The sequence below is a fragment of the Pygoscelis adeliae genome, unplaced genomic scaffold (assembly GCF_000699105.1).
Source record: "Pygoscelis adeliae isolate BGI_AS28 unplaced genomic scaffold, ASM69910v1 Scaffold133, whole genome shotgun sequence".
Classification (NCBI taxonomy): Eukaryota; Metazoa; Chordata; class Aves; order Sphenisciformes; family Spheniscidae; genus Pygoscelis; species Pygoscelis adeliae.
In genome coordinates this window covers 224,064-248,104 of record NW_008824475.1, presented here as the reverse complement: position 1 = coordinate 248,104, position 24,041 = coordinate 224,064, and the positions used below count along the sequence as shown (strand labels likewise).

Here is a 24,041-nt window from a genome sequence, read left to right as displayed (position 1 = left end):
TAGCATTTGTGATGCCGAAAACCTTGCTAGTTGGTGAATTCATGTGTGACTTTAAAAAAAAAAAAAACAAAACTGACATAAATTGCGTAATCATTGATAGAGGTGAGGCTCCTGTCTAGCTTTTCAGTGAGCCTATGTTAGATTTTACTTGCAAAAACAAGCTGCTGCTTGCCTTCATGCTGATATTCTCAAGCTATCCTCCTTCAAAAGCCTGCCTCTACATCTCTAAAGTCTCCTCTTAACTTTATGGCAGTTTTTTTCCCTCCCTCTATCTGGCTTTTTCCAATTGCTATGGAAACATTTCTGTCTGTAGGCTTCTGTTTTACTGCCAAAACTGCTTGTTTACACAAGTTAGACAGTAGGAAATCTGTATGTGTTCCAGCTCATTTTTCCTGCAGGAGGCAGGACAGTAAACGAACATGCCTGAAATAGGTCATGACAGTGGAAAAAAAGAGAATTATAGTATTTGAAAGAAAACATAACCTGGGTTGCCTTTTTGTCCCTTCTTTGAACCTTTTTAATTCTAAAATACTAGAATGTTTTTGTAGTGCAGTTTAGGACTTGTGTTGTTGGTCTGTTATTGAGAGTTGCCTGATGCTTGTAGCTGCTTGTTCAGTCAGTTCCTGTCTTACTATAGGAATGCAGCTAGAAATTAAGTATGTTTTTTTCATTTCCTTGGTTATTTCTATTTGGGTTTGATCATGTAATTTTTAGTAAGATCTGCTTGTGCCTGCTCCCTCACATAACTCAAACCAAAAAGAAATCACTTGCTTCCCTTTCATAGCAAATGTACAGAACCAGGGGAAATAGAAAACTTAGTAGAAAAGTATACTTAAAGTTCTGAAAAATCACTGGAATGATAGACTTTTAATAAGTCTTGTACGTTTTATGAGTGTTTTTGAACAGCTTACCTCAATTCATAATTTGTTTCCAAAGTGTAAATAAATTCAGTTCTTCATATCATTTCTCTTCTCATCCATTAGAATTCTTGATCATATGCCTGACTTTATCATAGAAACCAAGGGGAAGCACATATGAGGGAGAAGAAAGGGGTGTGTCATTGACAGTTTTTTGCGGGGTTTAAATTTAGTCATATGCTGAAATGCCTTGCTGAAGCCTGTGAGTGTGTGTTTGGGACTTTGCTGATTGGGTTAAAATATTCAGCCTCTTACAGTTACTTTATTAACTGTGAAAAACATAGAAAATGGCTCATTTGTATATGCCAGGTCCCTTTTAGAGATTAGAGAAGGGATTTCACTCCGCACCCCACCCTTCCCCTCTCTTACTGTGTTTTGTTCTTTGTGCTACCTCAACTCCATCGCTCTGGTTGGAATCCCACTATACGGTTTGAACGCATCTGTCGGCGAATCTAAAAGTTCTTCTGGTCAACTTGCACGTTCTCCTACTCTAGCTCGTCTTAATCCCTCGGCCTCTTCGCCCAACTTTTTTAAATATCTAAGGCATAATTCAAGTGGAGAACAAAGTGGGCATTTTGCACAAAAGAGGTGAGCTAGCACCTGTACATAGGTTGGGGTAGGGTTTGTTTAACCATGTCATAAATATGAAGCTCTATAGTGTAAATAATTAAAATAATTTAATATAGACCAAAGGTGGTAGATTTTTATGGGAGAGGGAACTCTTTAACTGCTCCGCTACTGAATGTAGAGCTGCTACTTACATAATTTTTTTATTTTAATAAATAAAATTCTTTCAGACACATGACTTTCTTTAGAGAAAGTTGCTCCAAAGCAACTTGTTATGCAGCAGACAGCAGCACTGCTTAAATTTTGTGAGGGATAAGTTGCCAAGAATCTGTGATCCAGCTCACTCTGTCTCCCCTGAATAATTCAGTTCTGTTCTGCTTTGCTCATGGTAACACAGAAACATATTAATATTCTTTTGTGCCCAACATTAAATGCAAATTGACTAAGTTAACTAAATGGGGCAAGAAATAGCAGGACTGTGGAGAGCTGATACAAAAAGCCCCACAAACAAAAAAAAAAAAATACCACCACACCCCCCACTCCCCCCAAAACCCAAGAACAAACAAACAAAAAAAACCCAACCCACCAGCTCATGTATTTCTCTTGGTTACTTTGAGCAATATCAAATGATACTTTTCTGTGCCTCCTTTCTTAGAACAAAAATAGAGAAATACAGAGAACATTGAGAAAAGGATATTAACCCATCATTTCCCTGAGAACCTGAAACATGTAGCTCCCTAAAAATCTTAACTGTGAAACCCTTTCTTAACCCCTTGAGCTAAAACTGCTTATTTTAGCTCAGAAGGCTAATGAGACCAAATGTCCTTGGAAGCGCTGCCAACAGCCAATGGCCATTGGCAGCAATTTTTATTGCTGCTACTGTTTATTGTTTGGTTTTGTTCTCTTGGGTGAAGGTTTCCTGTTTCCCCAAGGTGCTGATTCTTCTGATCCTGAGAAAATACTCAACTGAGAACCTTGTTTCACCAGTTCCCTCAGTTGTATTTGCTGAGTACTAACTAGCATCTCTCTTAATTTAGCTTCACCTCAGAAGTATAGTATAGCTCAGGGGAGGAAATGTGAGTCTACAATGTCCTCTTAACTGTTCATTTTAATAAGACTTACTTGAATCCTGAAGGTTAAATTCTCAAAAGCACATTTTTTCAAGATTTGGTAGTGATTCTGCACGCACAGTAGAAACTTCTCCTTTGCTTTCCCTGTCATTTAAGGGTATAGCATATTGAACCTCTAAGCGACAAGACTGAAAACAGAAATTGATAGGGATATCAAATGGGTTAATGAGTTTAAATCAATAAAGTCAAACTGCCCAAGTTGATTGTATTCTGTAAGTGAAATTACTGTGTAATTGTGATGGATTTACAATGTGATTGTAAGTGAAACCTGTTTGCAGGGCACACCATGCTACAGCCTTATCTTCTTCGTGCTCAGTACCAGCTACTAAAGAACAGCTTCACTTCATACTAGAGATTATCCCAGAGTATCCTCCCATCCCACTCACATCATCATGAGACGGCGCTAAAGGCCATCCAGATATATCATTATGGTTTATCAGAAACAGTTCTTTCTTAAACTTAGTTTTTCAGGAGTAAATTCTCCTACTCATGTTTTTGTGTACTTTTCTGAGAAAAGGGAATCTAGTATCATCAGCCAAGTAACTTTCTATGTTTTCATTCCATGCATGCAGAAACTTTTCGTATCTGAGTTGTTCTCACTTCCTTCTATTAACCTTCTTCTGAGTATGTTGGGGGCTTGTTATTTTAAAAGAAAGAGCAGAATTATGTTGGCCAGAAGGCTGTTGATGAAATTTGATTAGTGCTCCTGTCTGTTGCATAAATAGAGCCACAATCCTAAATGATCAATTGGAAGGCTCAGCTTTTAATTTAAAAGTTCCAAGCTTGTCTGAATAAAACCCTGTCTGAATGTAATTATATAAAACTGAATAAAAATTAAAATACAATTAATAAAAATTAACATTTGTTAATGCTTTACAAAATGTTTTTTGCCAAAATCTTATTTTTCTTTCGCCAGCACAATGATTATCAGTGTCAGCTTTTCCTAACCTTTTGCCCCAAACTTAGTCAGTCATTGAAACTGGTATTTCAGTAAATGTACAATGATAAAGTTGGCATCAGTTCTTATTAGATTAAAGGAATTTACTTGAAACAGGCACTAAAAATCTTCGGATATAGCAAAGAATAATAACTTTACTGGAAGTACATTTATTTATGTTGGAACATTTTAGTTTGCCCAAAGAAATATGTATTTCAAAGTAGCACTTTGTTAGCAGTTTCAGTTTTGACTTTGGTTTCCTTGATATTCAGGCCTTCAGGATTTAGCTGCTTTTTGTGTGAAACTTAGCAGTATGTATTATTTTAAATCTGTGGATTTATACTTCTTTGTTCTAAACTCTACTTTTCCCAACTGCACTCTCAGCATCTCCTACCGTACTGCCTTAAGGAAAAAGCTTCATTCTTCCTCTTCTGTGCCAAATTTCTTAAAATTTCTGGCTCCTGTAGATGAAAATAACACCTCTGACTTTAGGAGCACGACAAGGTAGGGTTCTCTCTTAAAGCCTGGAGGTAAAACTGTATTTTCAAAGGTTTCTTTGTGTGAAATACTTCAAATGCTTCTCGCACTTGCAAAACCTGATTTGTGCAACCGTTCACTTGCATGTATTCTGCATGTGATAGCTGTCAAAAGGATGGTGCTATCCCAGATTCCTCTCCCGTTAAGATTGCAGAACGTAGCCATTTTGATGTTGTAATCAAACAACTTCCATCTATCTACTTCTGTGATTATTCGTGCCAAAGGACTGTAATAGCAGTTTTCAGTTAAGAGAATATACGTGGTTCATCCTAAAGCAATGTCAGTGTCCTCAAATTGGAAGGAGAGGATGGCCTTTAAAATGCTCCTCCCAGTTGCTGCCAGAGCTATTTGAAGTTCGTTTGTCCCTTTCAGCTTCAACAAAGTCTTATGCAACCATTTAGCCAATGGCTGGAACAAAGCAATGAATAGTTTAAAGATGTAGCAGGTGAAAGTTATTAGTGGGATTTTTAACAGGAAAACAGCATTGCTGTTCACTATTTCATTGAATATTCTGAATAAAAACCTCTGTATGTACTTTGTGGATTACATCAAAGGAGTAACATCCAGGGTTCCTGGACACTGTTCCCAAGTTTGTTGCTTATTTCAGATGGTGACTTGCAAACACAAAAGTTAAAAGTTTTGCTCCAAGTCTGTGTTGTGAAGGAATATATTACATACCCAGTTCACAGGAGGTTGGCAGTTTAGTTGGTGTTTATAAAGCTCCTTGATGTGTGCTGATAAAAGACATCAGCAGTTCTTTGTGTCTCCTGTGAATAATTGCCAGATTTTGTGGATGGCATTTAATAGCAGAATGGTAAAGATACATTATAGTGTATGTGTCTTTAATGCATTGTGTTTAATACACTGCTGCAAAGAAAGCTGAAGATTAGTTAAAACTGGAGAAAGCAGATTACACAGAGCTGCCAACCCCTTTTGGTGAACCCAAGTGATGTTTGTAGCCTTGTATAAGCCTGCTGCCACAAAGCAAGCTTCACCTACCTAACACTAAGAGCTTGACCCAGCATGTGCACAGCACACTGCACTCCTTAGTTGATGGTTCGTGTTACTGTATTCACTGAAGACTGTGTCACTGTTACTAGCAGATTCAGGTAACCTACTCACAAGCCATTCTGTGTTCTGCAATTTTAGCGACTACGTATCCAAACACAGCCAGCAGGCCATTGATGCGGACAGCCCTGTAAGAACTCGACGGCATTCATGGAGGCAACAGATATTCCTGCGAGTGGCAACCCCTCAGAAAGCATGTGATTCTCCCAGCCGATATGATGGTAAAGTCTGTGATTATTTGCTCCCATGAACTTTGTTAGTGGGTGTAGTCTGTGAAGTATGGATCATTTTGTCTACTGACAACATAGTTCCGATTGTGTCAAATTAACTAACCAGAGAAGAAATTATTTTTATGTGTACTATTTTAATGAGTTCTGGGGAAAAAAAGTATCACCAAGTATTGCTTTGAAGAAAAGGTGATGCTTCTATTTCATATTTCCGTGCTGGAGTATAGAACTATAGACTAGAAAAATCCAGGCCTAGCAGAAGGAATTAAATTTCTTTTATGACCTCAGTTGAGTTCTGTAGTGTGTACTTCATACCAGACTGAATTTGACTCTCGTATGCTGCTCCAGTCTGTGACATTTGCCACTTGAGCCATAGTTATCCACTGTTCTCATATTTATTTCCTGAAATTCTGTAGAGCTAAAGAACCACAGACTAGAAAAAAATCACTGCACATGAGCATGCAGGTGCATCGTTTTATGCATCTCACTTCATGTGAGCCAGACGGTACAGCACATGCTGAGGCCAAGAATGCCTCAGAGAAGCTTGTGTCTGTAGATAATGGTCTCTGGCTCACTAAAGTTTGAATTTCACAGCTTGAGCTCTGGAAGCTCTACCTTCTGACTGTTCTCTAAGACCATTGTATAAGAAATAAGAAAAAGTATAAGGGAACAGGAGGGGTACATCGTAGTAAAAGTAGTAAAAAGTCTTAATGTCACCGAGACATTTTTCTTGCATCTTAAATAGAGACCTTGATTAACTGGACACAGCACGTAACAAAAGTGTTTCTGTCATTAATGCATTGCTTGCAACGTAATTTGACTGACGATGGGGTAAACCATATATGGGCATAGATGTCTCTCAAATTTAGTGTACTTCAAAACAAAGTGATCTCAAGAGCATGTTGTGTAAACATACATGTGAAATGCTCTCCTATACTTCAAGGCCCATGAAGGAGCTGTTCAACCTTAGCTGTTCTGTGAAGCTACTGTTTTTGCAGGTTTGATGCATCTTTTTGTGACTGGAAATAGTCTTACTTCTTTTTGAAAGCCACAAAACCTTTCCATATTAAATAGGGAAAAAAACCCCAAAACTAAATTGCCTATCCAAACATTTCCTCTGAGACATAATAGCTGCAAGATACAATCTTAACAACCTACAGCTGGATAAGCAGAATAGTTGGAGAAACAAGTGTGGCCAAAATTGAAATCAGGAACTGCTATTAATAGGAGGAGCAATTTAAAATATCTGGCCTTTTTCTTCACTCTTGTTTTCTTTTTCTGTTTTTGTTCCAATGTACATATTCAATTTATGAACAGAGGGAGAAAACTCAGAGTTGGGGGGCGTTTATTATTTATAACAAGTATTGGGTTTTTCCATTTGGATTTTCATGCATCTCCTGGATCATTTCTGACAGTAAAGGATACTCACTCATGATCCAGTGTCTGTGGCCTTTAAGAGAGCTGCTGTACAGATGATCTTACATTGGACTCACCACCACAGTTAACTTTTAGTAACCTAGGTAGTTCCAAAGTAAATGTAACTAGCTATCATTCATCATCTTGTTCTTTCTTTCTTTCTTTCTTTCTTTCTTTCTCATTCAAGGAGAAGCAGCACATGCAGTAGGGTTTATTGATTTGATGTTACCTGTACTTCCTTTTCTTTCTTCATTTTTTTTTTTTAAAGCCTTTCTTGCTCTTTTTAGACTGATTTCCTTTGGAAACAGAATTTATGCAAACAGCTGATATATCACCAAAAGATCAGTTTCAGCCAAATTGGACAGAGGGCAAAGGAGGTTTTAAAGAAAACATGTTTTGTCGTGCTCTGCAAAAGTAAGCCTTAAGAGGGAAACAAGGGAACAGTCACGAGTTTCCCTTTATAGACTGTGACTCCACTGACCAATTTCTCCATTCAAGTGCAATAGCCCACACACCACGCCAGGGTACTCTTCAGGAGAGCAGTAAGAAAAAAGGCTAGGGATTTTTTTAAAATTAGTAAGTCGGCCAACCAAGAGACCCAGATCTCTGTGAGTCAGAGATGATTAAGTTTTTCAAGCTTAGCATAGGCTGCTTTACTAAACTTTGTTTTAAACATAAAATCCACCAGTATGCCTGAACTATGCGTTGCTTTGACCACGTGTGGGCAGGCACTGTCAACAAAATGAAACTGCTCTGTGGCTGTAACTTCTTTGGGTTGTAATCAGTAAATACGCATGTGTAAGATGTCACAAGAAATAGAGACAACTTTAAGCTTTATACACACGGAAAGATCTAGATCCTAACATTTGTGATTCCATTTGTATAGGCAATGGGAGAACTGAATCTCAAAATGCATCATGTTCATTGCCACTCTGTGTGGTTAACATAGCAGGATATGAAGGTGTATTTACTAAAAGTTAAAAAAAACAAAACCAAAACCCAGACAACTGGTACATAGCTTTTGCAGAAATTTTGAGCTTAATCTTATGAGGTTCTGAACTTGAGAGGTGTCTAGTGTCCTGAGTTCCCACATGAAGCTGACAGCACTTTGAGTCCCACTGTCTTGCACTTCTGGATCTTTTACCTCTTTAGGAGGTGTTCATAAGTAGTTTGAGCTAAAACTTCATTTCCTGTAGCTCAGATGGAGAGAAATGATTGCTTGCTGTGCTTTCATGGTTGCATTTTGTATTACCAGGCAGAGAGCATGCTGTTTGTTTTGCAGACACCATTATTTAAAAGGAGTGGTTTATTATATGTGAAGGAGGGTGTTCATTTCTTACTAGTTCAGGAGTAAAATGAAAAACAGTCCTAAATCAGTAGAGTTTAAAAAAAAATAAATATTGCAAATAGATACACCAGAAAGCCTTTTTTTTTTTTTTCTTCCCAGTTGAGATTCCTGCCTTGCCTGATGAGTGGACTCAATCTAGCCATGCTCAGGCAAGGTGAGCGCTCTGAGACAACAGAAAGCCTTGGGTACAGGAAGCCATTATTTTTGGTTGTTATGGGAGCAATGTCCCATGTGCAGGTCCTCCTCCAGCCACCTCCTTCTTGTGGGTGCTGCCACTTTTGCTTTTCCCTGCTATTTTCCCCTGCTTCTGCACATAACTTTATGTTGAAGCACATCGGAGAGGCATTATGCAGTTTGCTGCCTGGCAGGACAGCCAGGTGATCTCTGGTGAGCCTGAAGATGAGGCTGATCTCCAGTTCGGAGATCTAGAAAGGATTTTCTGCATAGGTGAAATGAGCTGTAAAGATTTTTATTGCTTTCCAGCTGGTAGCTGGAGGTTTGCAGGGTTGAATTATGCCAGTTCTATTGTAGCAAGCTACAGTTCAAATGTTCAACCTCATCTCCTGCTGTTTCCTGCTTCCCATGGAATGGTTGTGCTGCTGTGGGTGGTGTGGAGCACTGGGGGGCAGCGTTTCTCTCACCGCTACCTTGAGAGACACTGAGTGTCTTGTGCTCTGATATTTTTCTTTTTTATTTGTGGGAGTGGAATGAGTGTTGTATCCTGCAAAGTGGAGAGATGGAAAAAGAGGAGCAGAGGTCACTTACAAAATGGATCACACTTTGATCTGTTACAATACAATATTTCTTTTGAAAGAAGGTTTTCATTAATCTCTTTTTCTAAAGCTTTTTTGGCCTGTTTTCTATATATGATCTTGATTTTTACCTTTATACCTGCCCTCCCTACTTGCAGCCAGATCTTCATACTTCTGTAGTCTCTCTCTAACAAAAGCCACATTCTGTGGCTATGCAAAAGGTTTAGGACTTCCTAGTTCTCTGTCTTCGCTGGTAAAAAGGTGAAGGGAACAACTTGGTGATCATTTTAAACCAGATGAAGTATGGGCTCACTCAAAAAAGGTGATTAGTTTTCAGCTGTAGCAGTTTTCTAGTCCCACTCACAGTATTGCACAAGCACTAGAGCAGGCACAGGGAGGCAGGCAGGGACATGTGTCTGGAAGCTGAGGGTGGGTGCTCTTACCCTACTCAGGAGCAGGACACACTTAGATCAGTGCAGAGTGATCATGAAACTTCACCTTGCACTGCAGTGCAGCAGGATATTTGCATACTTTTATTCAGCATCTACAAATCTCTGTGCAGGGGACTATTTTCACAACAATTTTCACATGTTGACTGTTCAGAATTGGTCATAGTGGGAGAACTGTTTTGCAGATTGTCAGAAACTCCCAGCAGAGTAAAGTCAAGTGCTGGATTGAAAGGGAGTGTGAATAGTTTTCTGAAGTACATGGTGGGAAAGTGATGGTGCTTGTCATGAGCTTTCTTGCTGTGGGAGGTGTGTTGGCAGTAGACAGCGAGATTTTTAACAGCTGTGTCAGTTTTAGGTTGGAGAATGGGTGATTTTTTTTTAAGGTGAGCAGTGGGGTGGAGTTACATGTTGAACAGTGAAAGAAATTGCAGTTTGGAGGAATGAGATGCTTGGTATTGTTTAGCAGTACTCAGAATAGATTCAGATGAAAAAAAGGAACTTTAGCCAAAACAACTACGTAGTATTTTACAACTTGACTTGCAGAAAAAAATTCTTTTAGAAAGTACAAGTATCTCTCTACAGGAAAAAAAACTTGATTCGTTCGTTAAAATGAATTGGGTTTCAGTCTCTGCCAGACAGAGGCAGCAAACTGTTAAATCCTAAGTGCTGAAGAAAAGCTTGGATTTGAAGAACTCTTATTCTTAAAACCAGTTGTAGTTAGCACCTACCTATCTGTTTGTGCTTTGTGGTGAGGGTTATATCTCTTCCATTATTTAAACAAAAATATTTTTTAAATAATTTTGTAGTAGTACTGGAAATACTGTAAACTGTTGCTTTAGCATTCTATACTTAGAGTGTTTATGTGGTGTAAATTATTCATAATGTGTCCTCCAATACTGTTTTAATGGCTCTTTTTTAGCAAGAAAATTATTAACTAACTAATGACTAGTTTTTAAATGCTGTAATAAAGCCAGTTGGTTAGAATTGATTACTCAGTTCTGTCCCTCTCAGAGCAAATATATGCTCATAATCTTGATTTGCAGTGTAGGATCTTGGCTACAAGCAGTAAGTACCACGTGTGATGCCTTCTGTGCCCATTGAAATATCAGGGCATTCATTTCTCAGGGCTTCATAATATTAGTAAATGAGGTGAATTTGGCGGTAGTGATTACTTTTTAAGAAGCTTTTGTCTTTAAAAGAAAAATCAAACTCTAAAGCATCTCTCAGAGCTGATTTTAATCAACGGTATTGAAATACACAATTTTTCAAGAATTCCTCATTCAGCCATTGCCTTAAGTTGTACGTCAGACTACAAGAACTTGTTGCTTCTTGTGATTCCATATCTGAAGGTTTCTGGTAACAGAAGTCTCCTGGTCATGTTACTACATTTGGTTATGAAGTCAAGTATTCCAGACATCTGTGTAAAATAATAGGGGTATCATATTCTTGGTTATAGAAGTTTGCAGTTCCTCTTTAATTTTGTATCATGTATGAAAGAAGATGTTGCACTACCTGAATGGAAGATCTGAAGAGAACTAACTAAGGATGTTGTGAAAGTCCTTTCTTTTGGGCAATTTAATCTTACATGACTATGAAGATTCCTTGTTTGTTCGCTAAGCTGAATTTTGTAATGTTTAAAATGCAAAAAAGAAGAATAGCGTAATGCAGAAAATAAAATCCTTGATGGAATTCTTCCATCCACATTCTTACCATATCTTGCCTGACTTCTTAACCCTGGAGAGCACGTGACTGGTAAACACTGCTTTTAGAGAGCCATGTGTAAACAACTCCATAGTGAGGAGGGCAGTAATGCATTGTATTTGAGACTTCTCCTTATTAGCTTCCTATAAAAATAAAACAAGCCCTTCTTTTCTATGTGAAGTGTTGCAGTTTCTAGTCAAAGATGAATCTTGTTATCTTGGTTTTGGTATTTGAGGTTGGTTAGACTAAGTGCTTCTGAAAGAATGTTTTTAAAATTTGGTCTTTTAGGGGGGTTTGTCACGTCTATTGTTTTTCATTTTGTGTGTGTGGTTTCTCTTAGAGGATTTCCTTTTTTTCTTCTTGTTTTTGGAAAGCCTTGTTTAATACTGAGATTGATTGAATAAGAAACTACTGATTAAATATTTTTCTAGTCAATTACAAATGAAATTTCCTAGAAAATAAGGTTTAAGGCAACATTTTAATCGTTCACTCTTGGAATACTTTAATGTCGTCCCACAGGTCCCAGCAAATGCTCTATATTCATTGTAGCTTCTTCTGGAGCTAATGAAATTTCCTGTTTATATCACTACCAGTCAAATATTGTCTGTTTTAATTACTACTGCAGTCATTCACCAGCTTTTAATTTACAAACTTTCTTTAGTGTGGTCCCTGGTAGCAATATACTGTGATACTGTCTTCATAATCTTTGTACTTTGTTTTGTGTGTCATCTTTGCACATGAGTTTTGTGTAATGCATTTGTTGATCCTTTTGGAGCGTAGGGATACTCTGCATCTTAGGATTGAAGCACTGCCATGTGAAGAATGGATCTGCTGTACAAATTCCATCTCAGTCCATTGTTCCTATTGGCCTTGTTCTTTCTTGGGTAGTATAAGTGGTGGGAGCATCAGAGCGGTGCTTTTGAGGTACATATGGATGCACTAGTACATTTGTGCCACATTTCCATCTGCTTCATGAGCAGTTTCATCTGCAGTTCATTGTACACCTTGCACAAATTCTCACAAGCACAGGAAAGCTGGTGGCTTTCCCAGTGAAGTACGTTGTTTCTCAAGGAATACTTAGTTTGGACCCACAGACTTGTAGAAGTGCATTGTGCAGAAGAGTAATTCTGAAGGGTAGTCCAAGTATGAACTTCAAATGGAGAATAACCTGTGTGTTAATAAAATACAGCAATAGGTATTGAGTCAGCTTGCACAGTCCTGGACTTTACAGAGTAGAAGTGTGGTAGGCTTGTACAAGTACCATGTATGGAGGTAGAATTTTATATGGAAGCTGCAGGGAAGGGAGCAACATATTTGAAAGGAGTACAGGTCAAACGTGGAATAGGAGTCAACAAAAGCTGACGAGATTGGCAGATGAACAGGGAAGCAGTCTTTCAGTGTGTGTTCAGATCATGCTTAAGTGCACTTACCAGTCTCATAAAGGTTTTGAAGGCTGCGAATTACTTGGATTTTAACACATGGCCTTTTAATTCAGTGGAACATGAGCTCCCAGTTATGTTCAGTTGAATTGCTCTACTATTTATCTTTGCTTTCTCTGCTATCCTCCAGGTCTTTTGTGCGTAATAATGAAATACTCAGTTTGTTGTTACAGTATTTCTACTCTTATCTGTTCTGGATCTGGAAGCCGGATGGCAGGTCTGTTGATCACCTTGTTGTATATTCATGGACATGGGTTAGTGCTGACTTACCAAATGTCTGGTTTTTTACTTTGCTTTACCTGCACATTCCACCTCCCCTGCCTCCTTTACCAGCCAAACAGCTGATGCAACTCTGCAAGCTTTAGACAAGCCACCTGAGCAGTTAAACAGGTTCATTTTGGCTTCTATACATCCTGCTACATGCCAGCATGGACGTGGGAAGGAAGGCAGGTTGTGAATGTGTTGCATTTTATCAGAGTAGACTTTAGACTTCCTGTTAAATATCCACAAGTGATAAGACGAAAGAAAGGATAGAAAAGGAGCTGCCATTTGGAAGGCAAAATCAAGCCTAGGGCTCTTCCACAGAAGAATTAGAGGTCGGGTTGATAGTCATAATTGTTCGGCCTATAGAATTTTGTAACCTCTCTGTTTTCTTTTATAGCCTTAAGCGTTGTGAGTTAAATTTCTTTCAGTGAATACTGATTTTATCAGGTTAGTCAGTAACAGACAAGAAATTTTCAGCCTAAATGGAAGCAGGACCATGGACTTGAATAATTAATGCTTTGCAGTGGTTCAGGTGTTGCCACAGTAAGTTGGATCACTGGAGGACGAAAGGTGAGTAGCATCTCCAATAAATCAGAAGGTTGTATTTTGTTAAGTTGGTATGTGAAGACCAATCCACAAAATTTGCACTGAGAAAGTAGAACGTGCATGTTAAAAACAGGAAGATTTTAGGTCTTGGATATATTCATTCTTGCTTTAGGAATGCAACGGGTTTAATCCATTTCCTTGCATGCGTTTTGGCAGCCTGTTTTTTTTGCAAGTGGGTAACCATAAACTGCCTCTGTAGATAGTCTGATATTTTCTAACACATACATGCATAAAACCAGAATACATATCTGACTCTAAAGATCCATAAACCACTGAGAGGATGTGTAGGGTGAGAAGAGATTTGTTTGCCCCGAGATGTACATGCATTCTGTATTGAATGCTGTAAGAATGTAATAAGAAGTGAATAGACTACAGATAGCGTACAGTGGATAAGGGTGTATGTATCTGGATCACTTTTACTCTTTGCATTAATGTTTGGTGACCATTTTCATTAATTCCTCTTTCTTAACAGCGATGGTAATTTGTGCATGTAATGCAGCCTTAGAGAAAATGAAAAACTTTCCTTCAAGATGCTATTCTTATTTTTTTAAGTTTATTATTTTATTCAAGCAAATTAAGGCAGTTCTACCAGCGTTATTCTTGAGAGCATTTCCCTTATAATGTTCTTTAACATGCACTAAGAAAAATTGGTGTGAAAGCTACTATATACACAGAACACTGTTGACAGTATAGTGTGTGCATCAAAACCAACAATCAAATCAAAATAATTTTCCTTTAATTGTCAACACAAGTTGAAGATTATCAAGTGTGTGTTCCTTCTCTACCTGATGACATTTACCTAGACCTCTTTTATAATTGCAGATCTTTACCCGTAAAGAAAAAAATTAAATGAATGTTTACCAGTTTCTCTTAAGGGATATAATATTTTTTTTCATTGTACTGATATTTTTTCATAACCACCTGTATTTTTGAATGCTTCTGTCAGTGTTTCCTACTTCTCTGCCACAAATGGTGATGGCCGTTAAAGTGTCACATATTTGTCCTTTGTCTAATTCACATTCCCGTGAAGTTCATTGTTCTCTGAAATGTTGTAGATACCCAAAGTGTGGGTATCCACACTTGCACAGAGTTGCAAGTTTGTAAAGGTTTAATTTGTGCTGCTAGCTGAAAATGTTACATTTATTTTTATATGTTTGAATTTAACTCTGGTAACAAACAAATAAATGTTGTATAAGGAAATAGGTGGTTTTGGACCCACCCTCTTTGTCTCTGACTCTTTGAGAGGAAAAGATTGACAGTGGCAAAACTTAGAAAAGCAGAAGCCAACAGCTGTGAACGTTTCCATTCTTATTTAGTCATCTGAGTTTAGTTGTGCGAGTGCCTTTCAACAAACAAGAAAAGAATAGCTGCATATGAACCATGTGAGTCAATATATGGTAGCTTTCTGAGCAGATTCTGAAGGGGTGAAAAACTTCCTATTTTGTTAGTTTGTAGAGATGAGATAATTTGTGTGTGTTTAATTCAAAATCTTTATCATTATGCTAGCCAATGATAAAGAAATGGACTACTGAGCTACCATGCAGAATAATTGTTTCAGGAGCGTCCCTTCTCCAGGAGCTGTTTGAAATAGCATGCATACATGTACTTGTCCTTGGCTGGAGAGTCCAGGGAATGATTTTTGTTGCACTGATTTTAAAAGCATTTTCTTGCATGCATAACTGGTCGGCTTGTCCTCAGGGAGACGTTTCACAGCCATTCTGTTTGGCTGAAGGAGAAGTGCTGTTGCGATGGCTTCCCATTTGGGATTTGGTAGGAAGAGATGGGTGGTTTTGACCATTCATTTTAAAGGTGATTTAAAGGGTAATTTTTCTTCTAGATACAGGTTATATTAAAGACTATTGAGCCTTCAGAGAAGCTGTATAAAACAACAAAATTAAGTGATATTGCAGCACGTGTTAAGAAAACAAAGTATAAGAACTTATGCTTCCTATGTTGAGAACTTGATTAAAAAGAATGTTGTTTACCCTTTCTCTAAAAAGAAAAGATTTTTCAATTTGCCTGAGATTTATTTAATGTTCACTTTCTTTTCTGGTGTTTTCGGTCTTCTTGGAATTACCTTGCGTGCTTGACAAAAAGATATATTTTGTGGTAGACCAGCTGAAGCCAAAAGAAAAAGTGCAGAAGGTTATGACATGGTTAAAAATTAGAAGTGAGAGCAAACATGTCTTAGGTGCCTGTCTCTCTTTCTGCATGTTTACTTTAAGAACTGGTAATCATCCCATTGTCTGGCCTTAGGTGGTGGTGTGTTTGTGCAGCTAAGGGTGTGTGTTTTCTTTGTTAAACACAGTTTAGAGATTATTCTTTAAACTATGTGGGTGCTATATTTGATTTGATCTGCTCTTTGAATCATGCCCGGTTTCAGCTGTAGGTTGTATTTTTGCAATTTCTCAAACTAGCCTTTTCCTTTTTAGTTCTGTCCTTGTAAAGTTGTAATTAGCAAGCCATGGTCTTGGTGTATGGTATAATGTTTTTATCAGGTTATAGAAAAAAATGTTCCAGGCTTTGGCCAATATGATTCTTATTCAGAAGCAGCTTGTAAATCTGCTTGAAACTGTCATTTGGGAATGTTCTGGTTTTGGCTGGGATAAAGTTAATTTCCTTCCTTATAGCTGGTATAGTGCTGTGTTTTGGATTTAGTATGAGAATAATGTTGATAACGCACTGATGTTTTAGTTGTTGCTAAGCAGTGTTTATACTAAGTCAAGGACTTTTCAGCTTCCCATACTTTGCCGGCGAGGACGTGCACAAGAAGCTGGGAGGGGAGCGTAGCCAGGACAGCTGACCCAAACTGGCCAAAGGGATGTGCATACCATATGATGTCATGCTCAGTATATAAGCTGGGGGGAGTTCGCCGGGGAGCAGCGACCGCTGCTCAGGGACCGACTGGGTGTCGGTTGATGGGTGGTGAGCTGTTGCATCAGCTCTTGTTTTTTGTTTTTTTTTTTTCTTTCAGATTACTCCGAACTGGGAGAACTTCCACCAAGATCCCCATTGGAACCAGTGTGTGAAGATGGCCCCTTTGGGCCAGTGAAAGAAGAAAGGAAACGGACACCCCGTGAGCTTCGCGAGTTGTGGAAGAAAGCCATTATTCAGCAGATACTACTCCTCAGAATGGAGAAAGAAAACCAGAAGTTACAAGGTTGGTGAAGTTCTTGATTACACCCTACTGCAATACAAGTTCACTTTTTGGTTTGCTCTGTGGCCTTGGCAGTGGATTGGACCAAGCCTTAATAAAACATTTTAGGAACATACAGATAAATCAGTTTAGCAGCATCTCCCTCAGCTCTCATTAGTGTAGGTTACAATTTACACTTATTTTTTTTTTATCACTTCACCTTATTGTTTGTTTACTTGATCTTAATTGGTACTCTTCTAGTTTTACCATGGCTGGGGTTTTTTAGTCTGGTGTCTAGAAGCTCTGACAAGGAATTCAGCACAATCACTATCATGAAGTGAATTCTTTTCTACATTCGCATCCGTAGGTCATTGTCTTAGTATTGGTCATTGCAACGTTCTGTTTAACCAGTCTTCAAGTTGAATTGAAGTTCTTAAGGAGCTGGTTGTGGACTTCTGTGGGTGCCTGCCTGTGTACACACACTGTGCAAGCAAGGTTTGTATGGAGTAGTAATGACTTAGACTAGTCAGAAGGGTGATGAGAAGGAGCTTGAGAAACTGGAATTTGCAGTTGTGAACCAAAATTTTTCTGTGGCTGAATTCATAGCTGCAACAAATCCGTTGTGGTGGCAATTTTTACACGTAAAATGCCGCTGATTAAGAATACACATTTTATTGTAGCAGCTGCATACAGAATTACAAGTGATTGCCCTTGAGAGCTGCTCCTTTGAAAGATATGAATGATGAGGACAGGAATGTTTATTTGGCTGATTTTAGATGTTCAGGAAGGAACCCTCAAGGGGTGAGGTACCTGGCATGAAAATGGCAATTCTTCTTTGCCTTTGTGTAAACCTGAGGAAGGATTGTCTTCCAGGAAGAACTGTGTAGTGAAAGGGCCCAGCCATGTGAAAAGGTCAGTATACCAAACATGAAATCCTTTAAACTTGGGCTGAGACTCCTGGCTGGAAGGAGAAAACACCTCTCTTGGACATTGGATATGGCCTCCCAGAACACTTAGCCCACCTGTAGGCTATTTGCTCCTAGTAGTATAGCTCTCCTATTTCAACCCTGATATCTGAAGAACACCTGACACCTGAATTTCCTAAGAACCGCACAGGTGACAGGCATGTTCCCAGCAAATGTACTTGCTAATCCAGTAAAATAAAATATGGCAATGGATACCAAATATACGGTGTCCTTGGCTAAGGGGCCAAGGCCATCTGGAGAAAGAGGTACCAAGAGCAATGATTTATACAATCCCTTCATCTTCGAGCAGTGCTGTCATAAATGAGTTTCTATCAAGTCGTTCTGTAACTTGGAATTTTTATGGGACCTAGTATTTAGAAATAAATTTTCCTCTGTTTTGTATATTTATACTCCTGATTTTTTTTTTTTAATTATCTTGTATTCAAGTTATCTGAATCTACAGCCTGCAGTCAAGTTTTTGGCAACTGCAGGACTTCAGTATCGATAAAAATTTTAACAAGTTTAATCAGATGCTCCAGTTTTGTCTGCCCAAAAGAAACAATTGCAAAACCGTCACAAATTCACTAAGACGAGTATGTCTGAAGCTAGTTAGTGAATGAATGAGATGGGTGTTGGCATGACTAAAGACCCAGGCTGTACAGTATGCACCGTGGAGTAAGGAGGTTGTCCTAGGGAGCTGCTGCATGAAGAGCTCAGATGGCGAGACAGTACTTGAAAAAACAGGTGACTATGCTGCAGTGAGCACAGCTTTGTAATGTAATGCCACATGTTCTGATGCTTTTGTCTCTGGGAAGTAAAAATAAATATTTTACACGTGATAATAATTCTCAGAGTACTACTGTTCAATACTGAAAAAAAAAATTAAAATTAAATGTACAGGATGTTGCATCTTTACTGATAATGCTTAAGTGTGATATTGGGAATTGGGTAGTGTCAGTATCTAAAATAAGCTTCTTGACAAAGGCATATTCTGTCTTCAGTCCTTGCATGTCATTCCCACTGTCACATTTTTGCATGTGGCATAAGAAGACTGAATAAAGCAGAAAAGTCTGAAAAGTTGCCAAGCACCAGAAAACACTTGTTTGCAAAAGGCGGAATGTTAAAAGATTTCTCCGAGTTTGTCATATAAGCTGAAACTTAAATGACATTTTTAAGTTATCGTCATACAATACCACCTGTGTTTTAAGGTTTTTTTAATACTCTAATACATAAATATGTTATATTTGACCTGAAGAAAATGTGATTTTCTGATGACAGTTTAGATGCACAGAATCACTTTTAGTGTGGACACACAACTACAATAAAACTGTCAGTGCTTGTAATTACATGGTTCTATGGTTAAACACTGAATATAATCTACAGGGAAAAATCAAAAGCAACAAGAAACCAGGAATAAAAAAACCCTAAGGAGTAAAATTAAGCTACAGCTGTCTGTATCAGGACGGGTAAAGCATGTGTCAGACACATGCAGCCAAAGTTGTGTTTTAAAAAGAAATATACTACTTCGAAGTGAAAAGTCAAAGTCTAAATTAGAAAATGTCAAAATGAAATACTGTGAGGTCCAGATCTTGCAAACGCTTAGGTAACATCATAACTCACTTGAATAACCTCACTGAATGAAATCATTCACATGTGAAAGCAACTACAGGATGAGGAGGTAAGGCGGACACTTCCCAAATATAAACAGTTCTTTTCTTTTTCCATTTTTAAAATCTAGAATCTTGTTTTAGCCACTGGGAGTACAGGACAAGCTAACCCTTTGCAACTCTCAGAATTTGATAATCTAAAAAACCTTAATTGCAGATACAGATCTCAGAAGAAAATGAGCTTAGTGTATTAGCTATTTTAGTGTCATTATGGGCCATGTATATTTCAGGTGATTTTTAACTGTTTAGTAAATTTATATAAACAAGTTGAACATACAAACAATGGAGAGTTAAACTAACAAAATATAACATCCTTTTAACGTAGATTGTCTCAAGACTGTAATGCATAGGAGTGTGATTTTGTTAGTTCATACTGTGACATCAGAAGTAGCAGTAGGCTTATGATGTATGGCAGAATGTTCTCAAAATGAGAGTATCTTGTTAGCGTTACAGTAATGCATCATCACAACAATGAAGTACTGTGAATACATCATGGCAACTTAATTAAAAATCATGGTCACTTCATGATACACTATTTCGTAAGTATGTTTTCGAATCGTGTTATTTGTAATTTGCTCGATGGGTGTTATTCAGGAGAAGTATTTTTTAATTTTTGTTTAATACTATAGAACCTTTTCAGTCCTTTATTCTTTTGAACCTGTGCTCTGCTCATTTTTGCATTTTTCTGTACTTGAACTTTCCTTTTTATGTAGTCTATAAAAATGGACATGTGAATGATCACCTTTAAAGTAATTTTTTTTACTTTGTCATTACTATTATGGAGCTGTCTGCATAAAAAATAGATGACTCTATTGGGTTTGTATTTTTATTTGGTCTAGGTCTTCTGCACTAATTTTTTTTAAGAGCCGGGAAATTGAAAAATCCTGTTAGGAAAATCTCATGTTTATTTCATTAATCACCGTCTCTCATGTTTCTTCATATTTAAGAGTTGGCTAGCTGTAAGGAACCTGATTTAACAGGCCAAACACAGCTCCTGATGTGTACAATATCTAAAAAAAACAAAAAAAACAAAACAAAAAAAAAAAAAACACCCCACAATCACAAAAATTTAGACATGTAATGTTTCAGAATTAATAGAGTTTAATTTTAGGTGGATTGCATGATGAAGTTCTAAGTTAAATTAATCCATTTTATAAATAGTAAACACTGTTAACTGGTACATTCACGATATCACTTCCTAGCTTCAGAAAACAATTTGCAGAACAGACGTCTGAAACTTGACTATGAAGAAATCACACCATGCTTAAAAGATGTAACTTTGATTTGGGAAAAAATGTTGAGTACACCTGGAAGGTCAAAGATTAAATTTGATGTGGAAAAAATACACTCTGCTGTTGGGCAAGGTAAGCACAGTTTGTTATTTTGAGTTGTTGAAATGCATGTAAATTGTATTAGAAAAGCAATAAGGGCGACCTCTTAACCACTCCTTATAGCCAGATTCTCACTAGAGCTGTTCCTCAGGTTGCTGACTAAACAAGTAACAGTGTTTGTTATCTTCATGGTTACGCATATGCAAGTTACAGTCCCTTTCAGCAGTAGCTGCAATTGTATTACTGGAGTTACAGTACTTGATATTCATTTTTGAGTAACATTTGTCCTTAGAGGAGAGTTGTACAGCACCTCAACGTATTACAGTTGTTGCGGTCTGATTTCTTTAATTATAACTTTTACTTTATAAAAAAAGCCTGGATAACGCCAAAGAAATGACTGTGTAAATAACTGAAAAAACTGTCTGCACTATTATCTGGAAATTCGCTGTTCCAGCCTGGGTAGTATGTATGTATACAACAGTATACATGGATATCTCTGTAGAACTGCCTTTTTTCTGAGTTCAACAACGCATTGTACCTGCAAACACCACTTAGTCTTCCTCACAACTGCAGGGCTGAGCAACCAGCTCCTATCTCCACTGCATCAAAAGTAACATAACCTGAGGACGTTTATTAAATGTTCTAAGAAATTGGGTTATTACTCAATGTTATTTGTGCCATGGTTGGACCCAAAGGCCTTATGCTGAGGGCTGTATGTAGCCGATGGTGAAGATGGCTACTCCAAGGAGCTTTTTATAGTTCTATACAAAGCTTTCCAACGTTAATATTTTAAATATTGCACCTGTCTATATGCGGTTATTCAAGCAAGTGAAACCAAATTGTCCATTTAAGATGACTAGGTAAGTCTAGATTTCTAACAATATCAAATGCCCCAAGCACAAATCTCTGCAGAGTAAGAAAAGTTCATTATCACAGGTTTCCTTCTATTCATGTAGGTAAAGGGCTCTGTCCAGTCAATATTTGAGCATGAGAAAAACTTGGTTTCTGTTGATAGTCCAGTGATGCTGGCCTGTGTTAGAGTTCAAAATAAAACTGAAAAAACTTGGAGTGACGCAAAATAAGTAAATAAATAAATAAAGCCCTGCTGAGTGGATTGCTAATAAGAAGCACATACAAGTAGCCAGTGGATGGGAAAATTATCCCTAGCTGTTGATGCTATTATTATGCTCTGCTCTGTAGAGCCCAGCTGTGTCAGAGTTCTTAGAGTGACGTGATGTCAAATTTCATACATATGCAGAAATTAAAAATGCATTTGAATTAGGATAACAAATATATAGTGTTGACCTATAATGTACACTGTAGTAGATGTTTAAATATAGTTCATCTTTCATTTAGGAAGTAGTAAACTAAATATTTTACATGTACCATGTAGCGCACAGAGATAAATTTAGTATCGGACTAATTCCTTAAAGGGAATTTTAATTTATTTGTAATTTTGCAGCTGTAAATGTGCACTATTAAGCCAGTTCTGCCCTATGTGACACATTCAACTTCACTGAAGCTAATGGGATTTTAGATGTGTATCTGAAGAGGAGAACCTGGCTCATTCAGTGTCTGAAACGGCATTTTCTGTCACTGTTTCATATTGGAGACTTTTTGACAATTGGGTTTAAGTTAAGTTCCCTAAAGTAATTTACAGAAACGTTCTCTAAATACACTTGTGATGTGCGTTCAAATATTATACATTTCTACTAGCATTTCATTTTCAAGCAATTGCCTCTGGATTGTGATAGTGTAATAAAAGTAAGTATTGCAGAGATAAATTCATATCCTTCTGTGTTTATATGAGAGAAGGCAGTGCAATTGCTCTAACATGGAAAGATAACAAAACATAAGTTTTTAGATTAACATATTTATATTTAACATATAAGATTAAGACTATCAACATATGCTTGAGTCAATTTTCATTTCTCCTATAGTTGTTGTCATTCATACGTTACATATATACCAAAAGAAAAAAGCAGTCCAAAAAACTTTTAAGCCATAAGTTACTTCAAACTGTAATATCTGGTTCCAGTACATCACGGATTAGACAGAATACATTCCCAAAGAATAGTGTATTGATATCTTGTGTAGATGATTTAATAGTGCTAATCTTGTGCTGAATAAAGTATGCATGTAACAATAACCTTTCTGTTTCTTTCTGAGCTTTGCATATAGATACAAATGAAGGCTACCATTACCTATGTGAAATAGTTAAGTAGCGTCACCCCTTTTTATAGAAAGAAATTCAATCTTTAAAACATTTTTACATGTACCAGTCATTCAGCAAACCAATAGCAAAACTAGAAATACAATACTTGCTTTCTGATTATTTGCCTTCTGTTGTAGTCTCTAGATCATGTCTCATTTGTACTTGTTTATGCTTTTGGTATGTGTGCATCCTACCTTCCTAAAACTTACTCCTAACAATAGTGTCAGTGCTATATTAGTGAAAAATGTTAATTAGTTATATTGCAGTGCATTATTGTGTACTTTACATGGAAAAATGGGAGATAAGCATGTAACTTTTCAGAGACAATTGCAATTTTTGCTGCCTCTTCTAGTACTTCTCAGACTGGATGTAAGCAGTAACCTTAGACTTAGGCAGCTCACCGTGTTTCTACCTTAAATCTCTCCTGTTAAGATGCTGATGTCTTTTATTGGTTGAGGAAGTATAAGCACTGTAGTTTGATCTGCTTCTATGGTCTACTGGAGATAGCAGATACAGATCTAGCAGATAGGGGTCTGCTTGCATATCTAGCAGATATGGATCTTCAGTTCCTCAATTGTGTTAGCTCAACTATAGCTGAACCCTCAGTATGACCACAAATTACTGGTTTAATGACTTTCTTCTCTCAGGAGTACCACGTCACCACCGTGGGGAGATCTGGAAGTTTCTAGCAGAACAATACCATCTTAAACATCAGTTTCCGAGTAAACAACCACCAAAGGACACACCTTATAAAGAACTCCTAAAACAACTAACTTCCCAGCAACATGCAATACTTATTGACCTAGGTAAGTACAGTAGTAGTCTGAAATTAAAATAAGGGTTTTATGATCTCTGGAAGAGAATTAAATAAAAGAAGGTAACACACAAAAAGCCTCTCACCATTTAATAATAGGTTGTTGGTAAGAACTCATGAGCGGCGTTCCCCAGGGCTCAGTTTTGGGGCTGGTCTTGTTCAATATCTTTATCAATGATCTGGATGAGGGGATTGAGTGCACCCTCAGTAAGTTTGCAGACAACACCAAGTTGGGCGGCAGTGTTGATCTGATCTGCTCGAGGGTAGGAAGGCTCTGCAGAGGGACCTGGACAGGCTGGATCGATGGGCCCAGGCCAACTGGATGAGATTCAACAAGGCCAAGTGCCGGGTCCTGCACTTTGGCCACAACAACCCCATGCAGCGCTACAGGCTTGGGGAAGAGTGGCTGGAAAGCTGCCTGGCGGAAAAGGACCTGGGGGTGTTGGTTGACAGCAGGCTGAACATGAGCCGGCAGTGTGCCCAGGCAGCCAAGAAGGCCAATGGCATCCTGGCTTGTATCAGAACTAGTGTGGCCAGCAGGAGCAGGGAAGTGAT

At 37.9% G+C, this 24,041-nt stretch overlaps 1 protein-coding gene across 2 annotated transcripts in view; it reads left to right on the top strand.

Moving 5' to 3' along the window:
- Positions 1-24,041, top strand: part of TBC1D1 (TBC1 (tre-2/USP6, BUB2, cdc16) domain family, member 1) — a 112,165-nt gene that overhangs the window by 67,466 nt on the left and 20,658 nt on the right. For both annotated transcript variants that reach the window (XM_009321388.1, XM_009321387.1), the window contains exons 11-16: positions 1,377-1,505; positions 3,936-4,055; positions 5,238-5,377; positions 16,333-16,518; positions 20,329-20,490; positions 23,320-23,478. In XM_009321388.1, coding sequence (XP_009319663.1) covers positions 1,377-1,505; positions 3,936-4,055; positions 5,238-5,377; positions 16,333-16,518; positions 20,329-20,490; positions 23,320-23,478 — 896 coding nt within the window. The remainder of the gene's footprint in view (positions 1-1,376; positions 1,506-3,935; positions 4,056-5,237; positions 5,378-16,332; positions 16,519-20,328; positions 20,491-23,319; positions 23,479-24,041) is intronic.